This window comes from Molossus molossus, unplaced genomic scaffold, assembly GCF_014108415.1.
Source record: "Molossus molossus isolate mMolMol1 unplaced genomic scaffold, mMolMol1.p scaffold_m16_p_14, whole genome shotgun sequence".
Classification (NCBI taxonomy): Eukaryota; Metazoa; Chordata; class Mammalia; order Chiroptera; family Molossidae; genus Molossus; species Molossus molossus.
The window spans coordinates 20,156,226-20,179,459 of record NW_023425349.1 but is presented as its reverse complement, the minus strand read 5'-3'; the positions used below and the strand labels follow the sequence as shown (position 1 = coordinate 20,179,459).

At 36.2% G+C, this 23,234-nt stretch overlaps 1 protein-coding gene across 3 annotated transcripts in view; it reads left to right on the top strand.

The window, feature by feature from the left end:
• The window catches only part of KIAA1958 (KIAA1958 ortholog), a 232,443-nt gene that overhangs the window by 190,521 nt on the left and 18,688 nt on the right, over positions 1-23,234 (top strand). Inside the window, exons 4-5 of one of the 3 annotated variants that reach the window (XM_036261805.1) lie at positions 3,165-3,248; positions 22,714-22,886. In XM_036261805.1, the coding sequence (XP_036117698.1) occupies positions 3,165-3,248; positions 22,714-22,886 (257 nt within the window). Of the gene's footprint in view, positions 1-3,164; positions 4,215-22,713; positions 22,887-23,234 lie in introns of those variants that run through there. The other 2 variants (XM_036261803.1, XM_036261804.1) reach the window with 2 other exon arrangements.

Sequence of the window (23,234 nt, the reverse complement as noted above, 5' to 3'; positions counted from 1 at the left end):
TAGAGTGAAGAACCAGTTGCCGTGAACTTACACATCTTTATTTCGTTCACTATGACTGGAACGCTTAATTTATGCTCATCATTCTACCCCTACACGCTCTCTTGGCTTTTCTAATACCTTAGGACACATCTTGCTAAAGGATACACAAAATAAATTGAGACAGAGCACATGCTCACATAGTTCACAGCTATGGCAGCTTGATGCTGAGATGCGGAGTATAGTTCCCAGGGAAGAGGCTTGGTGGGACTGCTGTAGCTGTTCTGAGTTTGTGCTGCCTCTGTAACGGCTCACTGCAAAACCAACACTGAAAGCTATTTTTGCAACAGGGAAAATTGTCTTTGGACTTCTTTCAGTTAACGAAAACAGGTAGTATTATGCAGATCTTTTGCAAAAGCAAAGTGGCATGATGCAGACTTTTGAAAGGGGGGGCGGGGATACCTGTACTAGGTTTTATGGGATGGCTTCTCCTTTTGAAAAGCTTAGACTAAGTTTAAGTAATAAATATTATGGCTCTTGTGGATGGTGCAGCAAGAAATAAGTGACCATTTCTTGAGAACCAAGCTCACTCATACCTTCTACTTAGAGGATACTAATTAATGCTGCTTAATTAAGTCCAACAGACTTAAACTCTTTTATTTACCTACCCTTTAAAAGAACTTTGACAAACTGTATACTACTCACTCATTTTTAAATTGACACCTTAAGGTTTTCCATGTTAGTCTCAATTCATGTATTTTTGTAAAAAGGAGGTAGAAAATATTGCATATTATATAAAATGAAGATGAGGGTTAACCATAATTAGAATCAATATTTCATATGATTTGTTAATAGTTGTTAAGCATTTTGTAATCAAAAGCACACTGAATCTGAAAAAAATTGAATAAAATTTTAACATTTGGTAGTCCTGAAAAATATTCCAGTTCCAGTTAAAAGAATCAACCTCACTAACCTATAAACAACCCTTTCAAAAATCCTGAATTCAAAACACTGCAATTCAGGTCCAATTTCCCTGTTTCTCATGGCAAATTTTACCTGTGTTAGAATATGTATAAGACAGAGGACTGGAAACATTATGGATTTAATCACCAGTTTATAAATTTTGCTTGGCTTCTCAAAGTCTGTTACACCCCAGAGTATGTAGCATGGTAGATTTGAGATGTCAACATGTGCAAATTCAGACTTCTTTTCAGACAAATACATTTTTAAAAAGATTCCATGGGAAAGTTGAGGAACTGGACATTTTTTTCCTTAAAGTTGACTGTGAATGTTTATTTCTTAGAAAGCCTTTGTTTGAAGTTTGAGGATTGCTGTGATGGATATTTGAACAAGTAGCCAAAAGAAACAGATGTGCTGGCCCTTTGGCTTTACATGTAAACAGTAAAGGAAGCCGGCATGGTAAAGGTTACATGTAACTGTGGCTTCCATCTTTTTGATGGAAAGAGACACATTTTTATACACATCTTTATTGTTGATATGTAAGCAATTTCAAATGGAAGAAAATAGCATAACTGAAAGTTAAGTATAATGAAGCATAAAATATACTTTTTATATTTGAATTTTGGAAATATGATCTAAAAATGTGCCTTGTAAAATATCTTCATTAGTTTAGTGAATTTTAATTCATTTCATTTATAGAGTTATGAGGATTTTGGCAATTATACCTTAGGTCTGTCATTTTAAAGTAACATGATCATTTATTTATAAATCTGTACACTAATGCAAAAAGCAGTGTGTTTTGTGAATAAAATTTCATTTATTAGAAAATTTATTTTTATTATTGTATGTGGTTATTGCAAATACTTCCTTCTACTGAGCAACCTTACAAATTAAAGTTTTCCTATCTAAGATAATTAAGATAAACAAAATATTTTACCTTACAACTGTGGAATCAGAAATTACATGCTTATGTTGTTTTAAAACAACCTCAATGTTTGCCTCTCAACAATCAGTTGAATAGCCTGGTTTTCTATTGTGTAATTTCATTTTTAGGATTTTTTTTGTGAGTTCCATACATACCATGTGTGCTATAACAGTGGTGATTTCGACAAAAATGTTTTTATTGTTCATGTTAAAATTGCAAATTTAAATAATATCTTACTGAAAGGAAACCATTTAAGTGATTGTTGAACTTAATCATTGTAAAAACACACACAGTAAAATACAGTAGGGTTTTCTTCACTAGACATAAGCACTAGAACTTTGTTTCTCAAAATGTGTTGTTTCGAACTCATCTGACCAGGGAGGTGCTAGTTAAAGTACAGATTAGATTCCTAGGAATCTGGTTTTAATTGAGTGTCCTAGAGACTCAAGCACACTCAAGTGTGAGAACCTCTACCCCAGAGCAGCATTACTTAATCATGGGTAATCCATAATGGAAAGAGGCACCTCCTCCAGTCCTTGGTGTCAGAGCATAAATAATAATCTAATAAATAAAACAATTTATCTAGGAGACAGACCCCTTCCTTCCTTACATCTTGCTCATAATAGCCTAATTCAAATTCCATTGTCCTGTCTTTGTAGCTATGAAATTTTATCCTCATTACTTTCCAAAATACCAGATATTTTTATTGCTTACTACATACCACCCTGCAATTACATATAGAAATTCTGTTTCCCTGAAGTGCTGTAGAATAAGTGAATGACCTGCTGTAAATGATCTGTTTAGTAATTTTTAAGCATAGGTCTCTAATGATGTGCTAAATAACAAATTCATATATCTTAGTTTAATTCAATAAAATGGAACCATTACAACCTCTGGTTTCACAAATGATGTGATTCAAAGTGAATGTGTGAGTTCTAATGGGGTCCTTGCACATTGCAGTAAGATACATTGTACACTGCTATCTCACATTTTACCTAAAATGAAGGCCACCTCTAATCTCACCCTTTCCACAAACCTTCACACACTAAGCTATGTGCCAGTGACACAAGATTCTCATTTTGATCGCGGTGGGCCATACCCTTGTCTGGTACATCATTTGTGAATATAGTAGTTGGCGATTACAATGCAGCAGGTATGTAAACAACATTTATCAGTGATCTCTGTAAAATTGATTTCTTCTTTCCCTTTTCATTATAAAAGGAAACTTTATTTCAGAGTAGAAAGTACATTGTCTGAACTCATCAACACCCTCTCTATCCCTCCCCTCCCCACTTTGTTGCAGACCAGGATGAAAGAGCAGCTGAGCTCAGCAGAGAACAGAATGAGAAAACCATCCGGAGCACGCAGACTGCGCTCCGCAATTTCCGCGAGTTCCTCATCTCCAAGTATCCTTCTGAAACAAGAGAAATTTATGTCATTCCTTGTAAGGAGTTGGATGCCTACCTTGCCTCTTTCTTTGTGGATGCCAGGCAGAAGGATGGGTCCGAATATGAACCCAACAGCTTGGCCAATTACCAGTGTGGACTTGAACGGTACCTGAAAGAACACAGGTATGGCTATAGTATCACCAGGGATAAGGAATTCAAGCGTTCCCAAGAGGCCCTGAAACAGAAGCAGATTGAACTCCGCTGCAAAGGAAAAGGAAACAAGCCACACAAGTCCATGAAGCTCACCTTTGCTGATGAGCTCATTCTGCGGAAAAGGGGATTGCTAAGCCGCTATAACCCTGAGGGTCTGCTCAACCTCGTCTGGCTCAACAACACAAAAGCTTTTGGGCACTGCACAGGCTTCCATGGATCTACCTTGAAGTGGGGTGATATCCGGCTGCGGGTGACAGAAACGGGGCTGGAATACTTAGAGTGGATGGGTCAAGACACCGGTGATCTGAATGCCAAAACCAAGAGAGGGGGGACAGACTCCCGGGTGTATGCCACCCAGCACGCCCCACAGACATGCCCCGTACAGGACTATAAGGAGTATGCCCAGCGGCGGCCTCCTGCCATGCGCTACGAGGATGCCCCTTTCTACTTGTCCATCAAGCCTGTGGTGAACTTGGCAGCTCTGCATTGGTATAACTGCCAGGCCCTTGGCAAGAACAAGCTGGCCAAGATGGTGAAGACCATGTGTGAGAAGGGCAACATCCCCGGCAGGAAAACCAACTTCAGTGTGTATCAGAGCTGCAGCACCTTGTCCGAGGCGCAGAGCAACCAGCTGGTGCTTATCTGTAACAATCTGAGCCAGCAGGCCGCCCAGTCGGTGGCTGGGCACTCCAACAGTGGCAACTTCATCGTCTCCGCCTCCTATGACTCTTCCTCAGACACTGCTTGACCAGGTGGCTTGAGCTAGACCCGGTTTGCTTACTGTTTCCGGAGAAACTGTGATTATACACCACTTGTCATTTCCTTTCCTCTACCCTCAGTGTTAACTTTATAAAAATATAAATACATAATATATTTTTCTTTTTACAAATAAGCCAATGGAGATAGTTTAGTATTACTAACATAGTATTTATAGGCTTAAAACAATTGTACTTGTGGGTGATTAAATGTAATTACTGTTACAGACTCTTACAAAACCATAGTGGTTCTCAGGCAACACAAAGTAGAGAAGGAATTCCGTTTTTCAGAAAACTCGAAAAGGAAACTGAGAGTCATCCTAGACACTTGTGTCCTCAACTCCTGCTTTTCCTTCCCACCCCACCGCTCATTGTTAGGCTACTTAATCAATGGCTTCATTTAAAAAATTTTTCATATTCTCTGTTAATCAGAAGGAGATAGCACTCACTTGACTGCTTACATAAAATTGCATTCAGTCAGATCCAGAATATGAAAGTGTCGATATTAACTCAACATCAAATCACTTACATACTTTTTTTTTTTTTTGCTTTATTAGAATTTTAGCTTCTTGCCTCATTTTTGCAATGTATGAAAATCTAGAGGCTTAGCTAACATTTTTTTTCATTGGGTGGGGGAAGGGAGTAGAAGGAAAAAACAACGGTGCCATTCTTTTTGGAACATATATAATTTTAAAATAATATGCAAAGTCCAATACTGTGGCAAAAAGACTGTTACATGGCTCATTTTTATTGTGCTTAAACCTGGATAGAATTATTTTGTTCCCTAAGAAATCAGTATAAATGAAATTTGATGATCAGATTTAGAAGACATTTAAAACTACCAAAGCTTTGAAAATGTTCCCAAGCATTAGATTGTGTATCAAGCATAAAGAGAAGGTAGAGAATAGGAACGTCTTACTAAAAATCTAGAAGCACTAGTTAAGACGACAACAACAACAAAAAACTCATTCTCTTCAAAGCTCAACTCTCTCTTGAATTATTTATTTTATAAGCATTAAACTTGAGTATCTTTTCCCTAGGGGATAACTTGACTCTGTAGTTGAGATCAAAGGAATATTGACACTCATTTTAGGTAGCAGCATTTGTTACTAATTTAAATTAGTTGAATTCAAAGCATTCTTGCAAATGTACAAAGTTTATTCTATAGTAATTATAAATGCATTTATCTGCAATATCCTGCAATTATAATCATAATTTGTGTTAAACAGCTCTTTGTGGTAGTTTTTCCAAAATCTTTATTTTCAGGTCTTGAAGCCTGTAGTGAATTATTAGTTAAGATACTTAAAATATAAATCAACTTAGACATTAGGGCCACAGTAAAGCTGAGCTACATTCCAATCCTGTATAATCATTAATGCATAAAAAATCCAAATCTTAATTGCTTTGTTGGATCTGGGCATTCTATTGGGGAGTATTTGTTCTTCAAGGTAACCTCCTAATTCAATTAGCTAGGAAGGTAGGTGGTGTTTTATGCGTTAATTAATTGTACGACCAGGACAGATTTTATTTTGATTTGCTTTGCTAAATCATCACGTTCATTGAGCTTTCCCATGGCTAGGCAGCTCTTCCCAACAGTAAGTCACAAGCACAGAAAGACCTTTCCTTTGGCTCAGGACGGGAAAGTCTGTCATGGATTTGGTGTGGTGGCATCAACTTCGTTTCATGACTTTTCCTCCATAAGGAGACATCCACAAACAAGAAGAAAGGACGGAAGACATCTTGCTTTGTTTTTTGTACTAATGATGATAGGCACCATTTTTGATCCAGTATGTGCGCCAGCACTATGCTAAGTAACTTATATGCATCAGTTATACAAGAAATAGTTACCAATTGTATGAAAATTATGAAATAGATACACATAAATACATACACACACACTTGTATATCTGCTAGCCAAAAATAACCACTGTTAACATTTTTGGTAAATATTTCTTCAGACATTTCAACATATGCATATTGTTTATTATCTTTAATCCTTTCAATAACTTTGAAAGGAAGGTGAGTTATCTTTGTTTATGTTGAGATTAAGACAAATCAATTATAAGGAAGTGGTACTGTCTATCATTTAACTCTGGAGTTTTTCTGTTTACCTTTCTTAGTTCCAACTCATAGTTTCCAGTGATCTGAGCCAGATATGGGGACACAGCGTCTTCCCAGCCCTCCAGGGATGCTGAGTTATCTTTCACGGTGGCACACCCTGTCCTCGAGTTTCTCTTCTTCCGTTCATTTTGAACCTCGGGTCTCTTTCTCCCAATTCTCTTTACAAGACATTCCCGTTGTCCTTATTCTATAACTGGTCTGCAAGTGCACAGGACAGCCTATTATAAAATAACTTTTTAAAACTAAGGATATTTTTGCCTAGTATACGTCATATTTAAGGAAAGGTTTCTGTAAAGAACACTTAAAATGGGATTGTGCATCTTATTTTTGCATTGACATATTTTTAAAAAATTCTTGATATGTTTTAGACAACAAAGTAAGTTTCTCACGAGGAAGAATGGCGGTCAGTATGCACTGAGAAAACAGAAATAGGACATTTCAAATTTCTGTTGGTGTTTATTGAGGTACTAAAATGGAACTCTCTCTCCTGTTTAATCCTATTGCTTTTTCACTTAGAAGAACACAGTTAAATGGAGAATGTCGATTGTTTATTTATTTTTGCTTTGATAACTGAAACCAAATAGGAACATTGTGACAGATTTAGAAAACTGTTTTCTGAAGAATGGCTTGGTAGACACATAGCCAAATTGGTATCTTGATTAGTAGGGCTGCTCTGAATATGCGTCATAAATACACATAATCTGAGTTAAATTAGGAAAAATCTACAACTACCTCTAAATTTTATGTTTTTGTATAAACAATACTGAAGACATACCACTGCAAGATGTCGTTCTTATTGTTACTGTAACTTAAAAAAAAATTATGTCCATACTGTGACAGTGGTAGGTGCCAGAATCATGTCTGTGCTTTAGCAAAAGTTCAGTAGTCCATCAGGTATCCACTGCAATAGAATGCGCTGCCTTTCCAGGCCACCCCACGGTTCATATAAAAACACTAATACTTTATTTGCAGCATTTACGCTTTAAGGTCAGTGTAATGTCATGTAAGAAATTTTCCAGTGCCCCTCACATGACACTGTATGTAACAAAAATGCTAAACCCACCTGTCAGTTTGGATGACGTAGCTGCATAATTCAGTTTTCTGTATTCATGTGAGTGACTGGCTATTGAAAACCAAAAATATAGCAATTTTTTTGTTAGGAATTTTAGAGAGGGAGGAAGGGAGAGAAAGAAACACCTATGTGAGAAAGAAACATCGATTGGTTGCCTTCCGAACATGTCCCAACCAGAGATTGAACCCACAACCTTGTGGTGCATAGGATGATGCTCTAACCAACTGAGCCACACCTGCCAGGGCCGAAGCAATTTTTCAAAAAAACATAATGTTTGAAGAAGTTAGTATTATTCAGGATGTATATCCAACAGAGCTTATTCTTAAGATTCCGTTTGTTATCTTGGTTTGTAGGGCTGGTCTGAATATGATTCATAAATATACATCAACAATTAAACTATTTGTTATATTGTTTTTTCCAATGTTAAATTTTCCCTTTGTTATATTAATTCACTTTTCCCTATGTTAAATCACTTCCTGATCTACAAAGGAATAATTTGAAAAAATTCTAGCATCGATTGGGTCTCATTGGTTTTTCAGTTAGATTATTGTTAGCATTAATTTGTCTGCGTCCTGCAGCTTAGCTTCCAGATGCCATGACATCAGATGACTTCACTGAGATGAAAATTTATAGTCATATCAACAAAAATTTGAGGACCTCATATCTAGACACAAGGAGGTTGCAAAGATGCCCCTGCTCTCAAAGAATTTATAAAAAATACTGTGATAAAGTGTTATTTCATTTTTTAGAGCCCAGCAAAACAAACTCTATGCCACTACTGTTTTGCATAGCTTCCCAAAATTTGTACTTGTGTTATTCAGCCATTGGATATGTTGATTTGCTATAGAATAGACAATATTGCTTGGAGTATTCTTTGGAGAATCTTCCACAGAGCCTGTTTTAAAGTCAATAATAAGGCAAAGCCATTTCTACACCATCCTTTGTGTTCACATAGGTGCACACGTGCCTAGGAAAGGAATAGATTGTCATCAGTGACTATCGTTGATTGAGTTCTTACAATGTACCATAGTACTAACTGCTTCTGTAAGTTGTTTCATGTAATTCTCACAATAGTCCCGTGAGGGTAGGTATCATTTCTCTGAATGAGGGAATCAGAGAAGTGAAATGGTTTGCCCGCATTGCAGTTCATCGGAAATGAGCATTCGGGATCTGAAAGGAGATCCTTTTCTGTCCTTTCCACAGTAGCTGCTTGTTCACAAAGTGATGTGCTGTGCTTCTGTAGACCCTCTGAAGTGATAAATTATCAATGAAATTCCTGGTGGGGTAAAATCATCAACATTCATTCAACTCCGCATGATTGAGAGCAGTGCCGTCATGTGGCATGTTGGTTAGCACTTTCGTAGGCCTCCTTGCTGTAGTTTTGAGATGGGACATTCAGCAGAGTTTGTGTGCCCTAGCCATGAATAGGGAGCAAAAATGTGTGTCACTCTCTAAAGAACACTTAACTTTGTCGTGGAGATGGGTATGTATATGCATACGTAATTATACATCTTTAAAAGTGATTATTTGTTTTTATCCCAAATAAACTGAAAACCCAAATTCAAGAGAGTTCCTTGTAATTCAGACAAGGAATGGGGAGGTTCTGGGCATAGAACACCTCTTGTAAGCCCAGAAGTGATATTGCCATCCACCAGATACTGAATATTGGTTGCCAGTCTGCCAGGGAGTTTGGCCTTACCTGCAGATTTGGTGCCAGCAAATTAACAGTATTTAATAAAATGTTCTTACTTTTTTGTTTTTAATCTATGATTATTTATATAACAAAGTTTTGTGGGGAAAATACTGTCATGGTTCTCAGAATCAGAGATTGACTGTGAAACCTTTTTTTTTTTTTCCTGGTTTGACTCTCTCCACAGTTTAATATATTATAGACAATATATATTAGTTAATTTTAATCAGCCTTTTCTAGTTTGACTATCTCCGCAGTTTTAATATATTACAGACAATATATATTAGTTGATTTGAATCAGCCCTTTTCTGACTGGTTTTCTTTATAGCAGGGATGCATTTTGGTCTTTATTTTTCTAGCCAAAATAAAGTTGTAATACTTAGCATCTGTAAATAAAATCTCCCATGAAAAATCATGGGGAGTGCCTGATCCTTTATTGCAGTAAAATATTTTTAAAGTGTTCAATCATGAAAAAAATTATTATAAATACTAAAGAATTAATACATTCTCGATCATTTTAATATATTTTTTAAATATGCAAGATCTTTCTGTGCACATTTGCCATGTGATGTGGTACAGATTGTTACTTATTAAGAAGCACTGTTGGCAAGAATGCCCTCAATTGTATTTTGTTTGTTTCTTTCTTTTTTATCCTTACCTGAGGACATTTTTGCATTTATCTTGAGATAGAGCAGGAGGGAGGGAGAGGGAATAGAGAGAAATATCAGTGAGACACATCGAGTGGTTGCCGCCCACGTGACCCCAACTGGGGACAAACCACAACCAAGGTACATGCCTTTAGCAGGAACCAAACCCAGGTCTCTCTGGTCTGTGGGCCTACACTCTAATCACTGAGCCAAACCGGCCAGGGCTGTTTATTTATTTTTTCTTAACACATGGTATTCAAACATTGCTTCTCCTACTACAACCTGGCTGAGATGATATGAATGCGTAGCTTTTTGTAAGGCAAAGTGAGGACGCTAGGATGGTTTTAAGACATCCTTGCCATAGAATGTGACTGGGATAAAGAAATACAGAGCATATGTCATCCTGTTGGTGTTTGTTGTATTTCTAATGGTATCAAAACAGAAAAGACAGGATGATATTGGTAAACTGCCAGCAACTCTGATTTCACTTTTCTGAAGAGAGAAAAGAAAGATAATAAAAATTTCTTATGGGTCTGCCAAAGCTGAGGAAAAGACCTGATATGGTTTTGAAGATTGCATTATTTTTCTTAAAATAGTATTTTAATACATTTAAATTGAGTTTTTGTGTAAACCATGACCTAGTTGAATTACACTCAGGGTATTGATTAGGTCAGAGTACCAAATTGGTCAGAAAATTAATTAGGCCAGGGTACTAGAAACATCTAAACTAAACCAGCCCTCTTTTGCAGGCAAGAGAAACTGCCCAGAGACATCAGATAAATGCCTGGGTGCACACACCTTGTTAGAATCAGAGCCAAGACTAGACCAAGGGAACCCAGGCATCCTGACTTCCACTTCATAGACAGTTTAGGGAAGAAAAACAACCCTACATTTTCACTGAGTTAGGAAGGATATCCTTGTTTTCAAAATTGTAAAAATTTTAAGCCCTCAATCAAATTGCTGTTAGAAGTATATGCAAGCTGCCAGTTTTCAGATAGGCTTTTTATTTTTTTTGCATGTGTATTTTTATTTTTCATTGTGTAATATTATATCTTGATTTTGGCAGTTTCTTTTGAAATTTGATGAGATGATCTCTAAATGTAATCATTTGCCTTTTTAACAAACATCTGTTAGCCTACCCCATTTCTATTTAGTTTTTATTTATGGAGGGGAAACAAACTACGGTTTTCAGTAATAAGGATTCTTTCACAAGTATCTATAACGATTATAAACTAAAAAGTAACTTTTTAAAAAACTTGTTATTCATTTGAATATCCAGTTATATAGCATCTATATTACTGGTTTTGAATGCAGTCCACAATATCCCTTTTTAGTTTATGAAAAGTTTAAAAAGTCATCTTGAAGGTTTGGGACATCTTCAATCAAAATGATCAAATTCCTGTCAACATAATTAGAATGTTTCTGAAGTGAATTTATTTAGAGATAGGAAGGGAAGAGAAAATGGGGACTATGAAAGAGACTTGGCAGCAGGTAGATGTAGAAATACAAAGTGTGAATTCTCATATTAACTTGCTTACTCTTCTAAAAGGGAAGTCAAGAATAAATAATAACCATATTTTACAAATTATATTTACTAAGAGTTGAAGAGAAAAGATGGCATTCTAGGATGTTAAAAAAGTACAATGAAATTTTGTCTTTTGAATGCGATGTTGAATTTGCTAGACTTCTAATGTTCTTTGTATTACACTGGAATTAGATATCATTTTGTCATTATACATTCATTTCAAAGAGCTTTGAAAATGTTTGGCATAAATTATTTATTTGTGGTTGGTAGAATTAGGAAGACATCAGCAATATAGAATCCTAACAGTAATTGTGCATACTGTATTTAAGTGACTTTTATGCCCGTTTACTTTCTGTAATTCTTATATTTTATAAATCAAATACTTTAGTATACTTCCACTAGAAATTAATTTATAATGATTATTTATACTGGATGAAGTAACAGGTCCATTTTAGTATTGATCCACTCAGATTAACTTTATCAAACTGAACTTTTATATCTATAATCCATTATATTACAACTTTTTAAATAGCATTTATAACAAAAGAACTTCCGTTTTATAAAATATTTGTTACAAAAAATATCTTGCCAAAAACTGTTACAATTTCTATGCATTGTGTAATATTGAGTGATGTCTTTGTTGAGATTTTTGCATGTTGTAGTAGAGTGCTCTTTCATGTGTGTTTGTGGTGTTTATGTGGAACTGTTAACCATTGCTGCTATCACATATTGTAGTTAAACTGAAAAACTGTGCTAAGGGGCTGTGCCAGTCGACATGTTATGTGTGACTTGTGAAAGTATGTACTTAGCTGTTTAATATTTTGAGCCAGCACTTAGTGGCCTCTACAGAAGGAACTATTACAGTTGTCAAGTGTTGCCAACTTCAGAATGTTTCATGTGTGTAATTCCAGGTCAGCTTTCCTTCCACACTATCCCCAGCTCTTTGAAAGGGAAACATTTGCAAAAAGAAAGCAGGAATTCTGAAGTTTTTCAAAATGTTTCATGTGTGTAATTCCAGGTCAGCTTAAATTCCCCCTGCCGCTGCACCCCACCGCTCACCCTCATACATGAGCGCCTCACAGAGAACTCCAATAGAATGGCAGTAGAGCAGCATGCTTTCTCTTGATCTGGATATTCTTTGGTTGGACAATATAATAACAGAGGACTATGAGGTGCATACATTATTTTTATTATCATAGCTTATTTGAATTGCATTTAGTAAGTATTTTTGTTTTTACATTTTATTTATAGATAACCATGGAAGCCTCAGAATTCCCAAATATTAACTCTTGTATTCAGCATTTGCTTGGACTTATTTAACATATCTTGTTGCCACACATTAGAATGTTTTCATGCCCACTTGTCTTTAGTCGGTTCCTAGTAGTTCCATTTTGCCTCAGCAATTTCATACAAACTCCGAAAGTAAAAAGAAAAATAATTCAATGGCTTATTTCTACTATACTACTTGTTGAAAGTCAACATGGGGGAAATATCATTATACTCTTTTTATACATTTACACTCATAAAATGTTAAGAAAAGAAGGCTACTTCCTTAAGACCCTTTTTACACCAATATGCCCAAAATTCTCAGTGTTTCACTCTGTCTGTTCAATGGGTGTAGAATGATGAGACTCCTTTAATGAAGGGATGATCCCCTGACCTGTACAGAGGCTTTTTGTGTGACTGTCAGATACATGGGGACAGCCAGTGCTCTGTTTGGAAACATTGCTGCTGAAATTGCTGATTGAATTCTAAGAATATTAAAACTAATTCATTAAGGCCCCTGCTACTTCTTTATTAAAGGAAAAGAAAGGCAGATTTTCTCCAGAATATGCTTTGAACGTTTGCCCTGTAAGGGGGTAGTAAAGCAATAAAAGGAAATTCAATTATGCATATTCTAAGGAAGTTCTGCCCTTGTTCTGAGGCCTTCAGAGTGACACTAAAGTATTTCTTAATTTCTGCATTCGGGGTTTCAGGCAAGGCCTTTGTTCTTAGCACTCCTTTTGTATTTTGGACACCAAAGGTTATGGCATCATATATCCTGATGATTAACATTAACTGTTCCTGTTAGATAGCAGTGGGCACATTCATTTGAATCCTGCTCTTGGATTTATTTACCCCCTTTGGGTCTTCTGTACATTTTGTATGTCTGTCCTGAGGCCCTTATGTCTAGGGCAACTTTTAAATAAAATAGCACATACATATTTATTTGGTTTCTAATTTATAGGGTCATGTTTCCACTATGACTAAACGTTTTTACTGCCAGCATTAGATGCAGGTTTGCTCCATGGTGAACAATAGCTTGTACCTTTTTCATTTGTAATTTGAAAATGTAACTCTAACCCTATAGGCTGAAACCTGGTGAGAGAATGACTGGAAGCATTTTGGATTCAACAGAATCACTGTACATGATTCATTTATCTGTTGAAATGAAGAACGTTGATGGTTTAGTAGAATGAATGCTGTATTCAACTTAAATAAGGTCTTCCATCTTTCTTACAAATTATAAGAGTGATTTCACGATTCCTTTTACTCCACCACTTAGAAGTTAATTGGGAAAACAAAGTTAGACATCAATTTAGTGTAATTAAATATCAGGCATCTGTTTAGAAATGTAACCACACAATTGATACTTAGAAAAATTTTATGAACAATAGACCTATTCTTTGAAGATGAATTTACTTTCCCCCCTATTTGATAGATTATCATCTTTGATATATTATCTGGCCACTGGGCTTTTAACTGATATTACATAAAAAAGCACATGTGTGCCTATTCACTCTAATATTTAAAAATTCTCTTCTTAAGCTGCTACAGTTATAACTTGTGAAAGAAAGAGGAGAAAGGTGCATAGAAATGGAGAGAAATTTGTTACTATGTTAAAATATGTGACTGTGATACTCTTGGTTAATATTCTGCCGGTTGATATTTGTAATATGATAGAACTTTTTTGTTAATAAGTGTATACTCTTGGTTTCGTTTTTATTTTGCTGCTCACTGATCTTTTATACTAAGATGTTTTCATCTTTATCAGCTCACCGTTTGTGCTTCATATTTGTCTGTGTATTTGTGCTCTAAATAAAATTCTAGTTTTATGTCCCAGTGGCTTATTCCATTGTGTGTATAATGTTTGCCTCTAATGTAACAGTGTAATTTTCTATTGTTTTTATTATTTGTTGGTACAGCCTAAACTTATGGAAATAAGAAAAACAATCCAATAAAATCAGCTAATGTCTTTATAATGAGAGCATGTTTTAATCACAGTATTTTGTTTGTGTTTGGGTAAGACTAGTCTTTATTCACTTAATGAATGGTTTTCTGCAATGCTGGCTGACTTTTGCAGCTACAACAGTTTAAAAACAACTTAAACCATATTATGAAAAACAAAATTGTCCTGGTCACTCTGCATGAGCCTTATATAGTCAATGCATATTAAGCCAAGCATTCCATGTCCAGTGTTTCTAACCACTGAGGAGGGGGAAATTGTGCAAGGAGAGGCATTTCTGTATGTGAGTGTTTGGAAACAGCCCATGAGATAGGGAAGACGCTTTAGGAAGACATCTACGTCTGAATTAATCAAATGCTTCCTAGAGTCCCAATACCCAAAATCCTGTTTTGGAGCAGAAGGTTCTACTCAAATTCACTGTCTCTCTCTCTGTCTGTGGAGCTTTTGTCAGCCAACTGTGCAAAGTTACACCAAGCTAAGTAGATGTCAGCTTCCAGACTTCCTCATCTTTAGGAAAAATCTTTTTGGTCAGATAGAATTCTCCATATGTTGTTTGTTGCATTTAGCGCATTTGACAATGTTCTTTGAGCAGAATAGGAATGGTTATTAAAAATGATTATAATTGTTAACTTCAGACATCTTTGTTATGCCACTAAAATTAGTTAATAAAGAAAAGCATATTAAAACACCAGAAAATATGTTCTCCTCACAGAAATGCAAATGTAGTTCTTTCACACATATGAATAATCTACCAAAGTCTTTACTCCGAAAGCTGAATATTTTCAATAGAAATGACTGCACTTTTATATGATAGTATTTTAAATGGTATTAAAATTACTTTATAAACAGTTGTAACTTAGTTGTTTTTTAAATTTTTTTTTCTTTATTGATTTTAGAGAGAGAGGAGGGCACAGGGAGAGAGAGATAGAAACATTGATGAGAAAGGACATTGATTGGCTGCCTTCTGCATGCCTCTGACTGGGGACCAGGCCCACAACCTGGGCATGTGCCCCAACTGAGAATTGAACCAGTGACCTCTTGGTGCATGGGTCGACGCTCAACCACTGAGCCACACCAGCTGGGCTGTAACTTAGTTTTTAATGTTTTCCTAGTACTTTAAGAAAGAAGTTATACATTTAAAATGTGACAAATTTTATTTCCCTGATAGGGGAAGAATATTAGAATTCAAGTTGAGTAATATTGTAGCCTGCAAGTTAGAAAATGGTTGTTTTTTTTAAGTTTTATTATTCTAAAATTGTTTATTCATAATAATCTTTTTCAATATTTCAAGTGACAAAAATGGCTACTAATTTGTATATTATTTAATATTGGTTTTATATCATCTGAAAATGTTGGTTATATATCATTGAATTTGGTGGCAAACATTTTCAGGCCAAACTATTGGTTCTTTTTTTTTTTTTTTAAGTATTTTTAGCGCAGCCAGTGTGGCTCAGTAGATGAGCAGGCAGTCCCGTGGACCCAAAGGTCCCAGTTCAATTCCAAGTCAGGGCCTGTGCCTGCGTTGCAAGCTCACTCCCCACTAGGGGGCGTGTAGGAGGCAGCCAATCAATGTTTCTCTTCCTCTCTCTAAAAAAATCAATAAAAACATATTTTAAAAGTATTTCTAATTAAAATTTATAATGTTTTAAAAATGTTAAGGCAATAAATATTGTGAATAATTTGACAAATAATATATAATAAAATAGGAAATTAAAAACAGGAATTTTATTACCCATAAATAACAACTTTTAACACTCTGGTGTTTTATTTCAGAATTTTTAAAGCATAAATGTCAGTTGACCCTTGAACAACAAGGGGGTTAGGAGTGCTGACCCTCCATGCCGTTGAAAATCCACATACAACTTTGACTCCCCCCAGAATTTAACTAATAGCCTACTGTTGACCAGAAGAAGCCTTACTGATAACATAAACAGTTAATACATATTTTGTATGTTATATGTATTATATACTGTGTTCTTACAAGAAAGTAAGCTACAGAAGAGAAACTGTTACTTAGGAAATAATGAGAAACTACCTTTACAGTACTGTACGTATTTATTGAAAACAATTTGTTTATACGTGGATCCACACAGTTCAAACCCATGTTGCTCAAGGCTCAATTATATTCTCAAAAATTGTAGTTGCCCTGGCTGGTGTGGCTCAGTTGATTACAGCATTGTCCTGTGTAACAAAGGGTTGTTGGTTTGATTCCTGGTCAGGGTACATACCCAGGTTGAGGGGTTCAGTCCCCAGTCCGGGCACATGCTGGAAGCAACTGATCGATGTTTCTCTCTCTCTAGAATCAATGAAAAACATATCTTCAGGTGAGGATTTAAAAAAATTGTAATCAAACTGTATTTACTGTTTTGTACGTTTGTAAAAGATCTTTAGCCTTTGAAAATGTGATTGTTATATAGATACATAGTTTTCCATTGCATAGTAATACCAAAATCTATTTTATAATGCTTTTGTTGGATTGGATTTGTTTCCAGTTTTCTCTTTTATAAATATGCCTAAAGAACACAATGGAGCATACCTTTTTATACATATTTCTGATTATGCCCTTACGATAAATTTCTAAAAGAAATTTCCCCTTTCATGGAAAAGAACATTTTATTTGTTTATTTTATTAAAAAGAACATTTTATTTATTTTTTCCTATGTATACATTTCCAAAGTCCTAGTAGTTTTTATAACTTGCAAAAATAATACTTTACAATATTATTGTAAAACTTTGAAGTCTCACAGAGGTATACTAACCAATGTGATGAGTATCCTTCCAAACTTTTTCTTCGCTAGTGCAAGTTCTTCCATATCCTAGCCAACATTTAGAAATGGACCTTTTGTGGTTTTCCCAGTCTAATAAGTGAAATACATCTTATTTTGATTATAACATCTGATTATTACTAATGCTTTTTGTTATTTGTATTTCTTCTATGAATAGTTGCTTGTCATATCCTGGGCCCATTTTCTTGAATTATCTTTGTCCTATTGATTTGTAGGAGCTTTTCATATATACTTTGTCACTTTAAAACTTTGAGTTTTTATGTCATCTGATTTGTTAATCTATTTTTTATGTCTCTGGGCTGTGTCATACTGAGAAAGTCTTTCCTTATTCCCCAAATCATGAACATTGTCTTTCTTATGGAAACAGCTTTTTGGAAATATGTTATTTGTGGTATGAAATAGGAATCTAAATTTACTTTTGGTTTTCCAGTTCAATAGCTTATTATCTCAAAGTATCTATTGAAGAAGTTCATCCTTTTCCCAGCAATTTGAATTGGAGCCTTTGTGATATACTCAATTTGCATATTTACACAGATCTTTTCCAAACTCTCTTATATAGCATTGATTTGTCTATTTCAACCAGAATTTGTACTTTAAATTATTGCAGTGTTGGTGAGTGTATTTTAATTTATATATCCTGAAATAGTAATAATATTTATTTTATGCAGTGCCCATTCAAGTGTATCCTTTTTGAATTAGACTATCTGCCTTCTAATTGATTTGTCCAATAGATTTATCAAATATTTTCTCCTACTGTGTTGCTTGCCTTTTCACCCCCTCAGTGGTACATTTTAATAAATGTCTTTTTAATTTTAATGAAATCTAATTTATTGATCTTGCACTTTGGGGCTAATAATATTGGTTTTCTGTTTAAAAATATGTAGTTAGCCCTGGCCGGTTTGTCTCAGCAGTTAGAGCGTCAGCCTGCGGACAATAGAGTCTGTGTTTGGTTCCCGCTAAAGGGCACGTACCTCGGTTGCAGTTCATCCCCAGCCCAGTTGGGGTCGTGTGGGTGGCAACCACTTAATGTGTCTCTCTCACATCGATGTTTCTCTCTCTCTCTTCCTCCCTTTCTATCTGATGATAAATGCAAAAAAAAAAAAAAAAAAAAAGTCCTCGGGTGAGGATAAAAATATGTAGCTACTTCATGGTCCCAAAAATGGTTTCCTTTAGAGACTTTATTGTTTTACCATTCATGTTTAGGTCATGATACATTTGGAATTGTTTTTGTGTTGTTGTTTATAGTGTGAGGTAGGCATTCGGTTTGTTCAGTTTGTTAAGGATTTTGGTGTCTCTGTTTATGAGCTCTGTTGGCTGGTAATTTTCTTTTATTGCATTTTTTGGTCATGTTATAGAACTATTATGCTGCCCTATAAATGACATTAAATAGTATTCTCTCTCTCTCTCTCTCTCTCTCCCCCCTATTCACTAGCCGAGTTTTTAGGTTTGGCATTATTTGCTCCTTAAATGTTAAAGAATTTGCTGGTGAAATCCATCTTAACCTGAAGGGTTTGTTATTGTGATAGTTTAAACTATAGATTCAGTTTTTTCAATGGGTATGGGCTATTTAAATTTTATATTTCTTGTTCAGTTTTGGTAAGTTTTGGCTTTTCTAGATATTTGTCCATTTTATCCAAAATTTCAAAGTTATTGGCATCAAGTTGTTCATACTATCTTTTTTACTGCCTTTTTAATATCTGTAGGCTCTATAGTTATAACTTCCTTTCCATACTTGCTGTAGAAATTTGTGCCTTTTCTCTTTTTTTCTTTTCTTTTTTTTTTTTTTTGCAGCTCCTCCACCAAACACATCAAATTCAATGTCAGGAAAGGTCTGCAAAGTGTTTAGTTTACGCCTTTCCAAAAGTGAATGGGCAACACAAAGGCCATGAGTTTATTAACTTTATTCGTCTTTCCAAGTCCATCTCTTGGCATTACTTTTTTTTTTTATTGTACACTTCTTTCCTATTTCATTGATTTTTGTTCTTATGTGTATTGTTTCCTTTATTTTACTTTTCTGAATATATTTGTTTTCCTCATTTATAATGTTCTGGTACAGTTGATATTCAACCTTTCTTTTTAAATTTGTGAATTTAATGCAGTCATTTTTTCTAAAGACACTGAAGTCACTTCAATCCATAACTTTGACATATTCTGTTACCATCATTCAGTTTGAAATACTTACTAAGACCCATTGATTTTTTTCCCCCTTTCACCAAGAGTTTATTTAGAAGTATATAATTACTTAATTGCCTATTAACAAAAAAGAAATTCTAGAATTCTCTTCTTTCTCTTCTTCCCTTCCCTTCAATTGCTTCCCCCTTTTCCCCTGAACTATTTTGTTTCAAAGCTCTTGTGGGGAGAGCACAGTAGACATGTGTGCGTTAAGGGGCTGTGATGGCCTGGAGTGAGGCGTGCAGCCTGAAAAGTACAAAGAAGGCATCTGCAGAGGAGAACCGCAGGGAAGGGTGTGGAAAGCTGACAGGGCAAGGCACAGATTTCAGAAGGAGGGCAGTCCTGCAATGGTAACAGCTTGAGTTGGGAGAGAAGAGCATCCCATGGAGGGATAGCCAAGGGTGTGGTGTGTGAGCCTGGGCAGGGTGCGGAGGGCATCCATACAGCAGGGGGAGAGCTGGGGAGAAACCCAAGAGCAAAGTCAGAGCCCTACTGAAGTGAGCAGGACGTCCATGCATGGGGGTGGCCTGGGGTGAGGTACCATCTTAAGAAATGTGACGAAGGCTTGCATGCGGAAGGGCTTCCCAGCATGGGATGTCCAAGTTTGGTGGAATGAGAAAGGTGTCCATGTTTGGAGGATGGCCCAGTGCAGGGTGCCACATGTTGACTGGATAAGGAGGACACCTGTGTGTGTGTGTGACAGGCAGATCACAGCTAGATGTCAGAGCACAAGCAGGCGAGGAAAATCAATGACAGGCCAAGGAACAGGACATCACACAGTAACGCTGCTGAATTGGAACCTTTCCCAATACAGGATATTATTGAGGCAACTGGCAGACCTTCATTGGGAACAGAGGGTTCCGTTTTCAGTGTACAGTCTCTGTCCTGTGATTAAAGTGAAATTATATATACATGTTATCATTTAACATAATGATTAAACTCCATCATCCTATCTTGCGGTGTGACTCCTTTCTATGCTTCTGCTGTAATGAAGTGATGGGGACTGGGCTGTGTTGCAAATAAATCCATTTTTTGTTGTATTAAAAAAAAATCTGGCCCTGGCCGGTTTGGCTCAGCGGTTAGAGCGTTGGCCTGCGGTCCTGAGAGACCCGGGTTCGGTTCCCGCTAAGGGCGCGTACCTCGGTTGCAGTTTGTCTCCAGCCCTGGTTGGGTTGTGTGGATGGCAGCCACTCGATGTGTCTCATTCACATTGATGTTTCTCTCTCTCCTTCTCTTCTTCTCTCTTCCTCCCCACTCTATCTAAACAAAAAATGGAAAAATGTCCTCAGGTGAGGATAAATAAATAAATAAATAAAATCTATAGGGAAACTATAGTGTTGTCTAAATCAATCAGACCTAGTTTTTCTTGCTAAAGGTTAATCTGAGTAAATTTGGGGGCCAACATATACTTTTTATAAGTGGCTAATATTTAAATTGCATTCTTTACTGAGAGCTTTATCCCTGTAGCATCTGATTCCATAGTGGGACCCAGGTCCAAATCCTGACTCTCACACTTGCTAACTCCGTGACTTGGGTCAGCACAGTGCCTGGCACAGAGAGTGTATCTCAGTAAATACTAGATTTGTGATGTATGAAGTTACTAAATGTGTGAGGTTCCGTTTCCTTATTTGTAAAATAAGTACAACAGTAGGGTTGCTTAGAGATGACAGATAATTTATATGACTCTTAGCATATAGTAAGCATTTATTAGTGCTAGATGTAACAATAATACACTTTTTACTAGAATCCTTTCATTAATACCAAGTGAGTCCCAGAAATAATACAAGTTATCTCGGTTTATGAGGGCAGTGAGAGAAATATACCTACATGACTCAGTTGCTTCAGGTAGCTTTTCTGGCATTGTTGATTCCTCTCTTTCTGTAAGCATTTATTAAAGCAGATTATGTGTTCAGCCGTCCAATGACTGACTTAAAGGGTAAAGACACAGTCTTACAGGGAGTACAAACCTACTGAGATCTTCTGGACACAATCAGATCATGGTTCTATGGAATAAAGCAAACGAGAGACATACTGAAGGGGAGAATAAGGGAGTTGAGTAGTGTAGGGAGAGATTATGTAGAAGTGAGATTGGAATTGAAAAAACGGGCACTTTTGATTGGCATAAAAACCAAGGGGAGAGGTCTCGGGCTAAGTGTGGGGAAGGTGTGGTATGGGTGTAGGCAGATGCTAGGGACAGCAGGAGACTGGTGGTTTGGAGTTCCTCAGTGGGAGCTCTGGAAGGTGAGGTGAGTTAGGCAAAGTGAGGCCAATTTGTAGGTCACCCTGTTTCTCGGCCTTTTAGTTCCTTGTTTGAATATAGAAACATTCTAGAGAGAGGGTCAGAACCAGTAGATATAAAGTACTGGTTGGAATTGTTTTTACTTTGAGGTGGTCCACCTTTTTGTTTGTTTGTTTGTTTTAGCCAAAGACCACAATTTGAACAGTTTAGGCCTGGTTTTAGTAGATCACAGAGTACGAGGAAGGGCCCACTGATGACTTGATTATCTCTTTGTCAACCAGCACTTAAAGTGGATGCGTTGAGGAAAACCAGTTTTCTTCTGAAGTAATTTGGCAATTGCTATTTAAAATCTGTTCCCTTTTTCTGAGACCGGGTGAACTTCTCTGGCCTATCACCATCCCTGCTATTTCTCACATTTTCCTTGGCTTGCGTTCTGATTCTAAGCTAGCTGGTGAGTTGTGGAGTCAGGGTTCAGATATCTTTCTCTTTATTAATTTGTGAGAAGAATGAAAGAAATATGCTAACACCATTTAATTCAAGGCTTCCCCGGATGGCACATAGGACCTTTGGGACTATATATTATAGGGAAATAACAGCTCTTCATATACTAAGAGTAAGGAGACAGGATGTGTAACTTGTCTTCCCTTCTATCTTGTTGTTGTTGTTGTTGTTAGAAATGCTGTTTTTTTTCCAGTGAAAATTTTAGATAGAACATTCCTTGTTTCTCTGCATTTATTCCCCACCCCCTTTTGTTATTGGAATGCCTGCATTAGTCCATCGGTTAGTATACAGTGCAAAATTGTTGGGATTAAATGCAAGGTTACTGCATTGATTTTATGCTAGAAATATTTTTCTTTATTTTATTTATTCTAATATATGTGTACTTGATGGAAATTTCATATTTTAAAAGAGTTTTCTCTTAAGCGTTTTCTGTTATTTAATGTGATCCCAAGATGTAATTCTCTAAAGAAGGGAATGGCAAATTATTTTAATACCTTTTATTTTTTTCTGTTTCTAGCCTATTCTACTAAACTCAACAAATTTCCTGTGTTTAATGTTAATGATGACTTGAATGATCTGTGTACCAGTGCAGTAAGCCCAAATACTACCAAAGCCACACGGTATGCCCTGAACGTGTGGCGATATTGGTGCATGACCAATGGGCTCAAAGATCACACGGACATCACCAAGGTAAGAAACTCTTGAGTTTACTTTTTCAGCCAACTTCACTGAGCTTCTGAGTGCCCGTCACCGTGCCAAGCATGGTGGGGGAAACACAGAACAGCTGCTTTCTGCCTGGAGAAACAGCTGCTTTTGAAAGAACATAAAACAGAAAGAAAATGTCCACTGTACAAAGCAGAATTTAATAAGTGTTCTGTGAATTTACAGTTCAGAAATGCCCCCTACAAATTCAGTTGGATAAATTAATTTCAATGTGGTGACACTGGCAAAGGCATTGATAATTAAGCTGCATTTATGGTAGAGAGGTAGAATTCCAGTAGAATTGGATAGAGACAAGAGTCTTCTGGCTGAGTGACA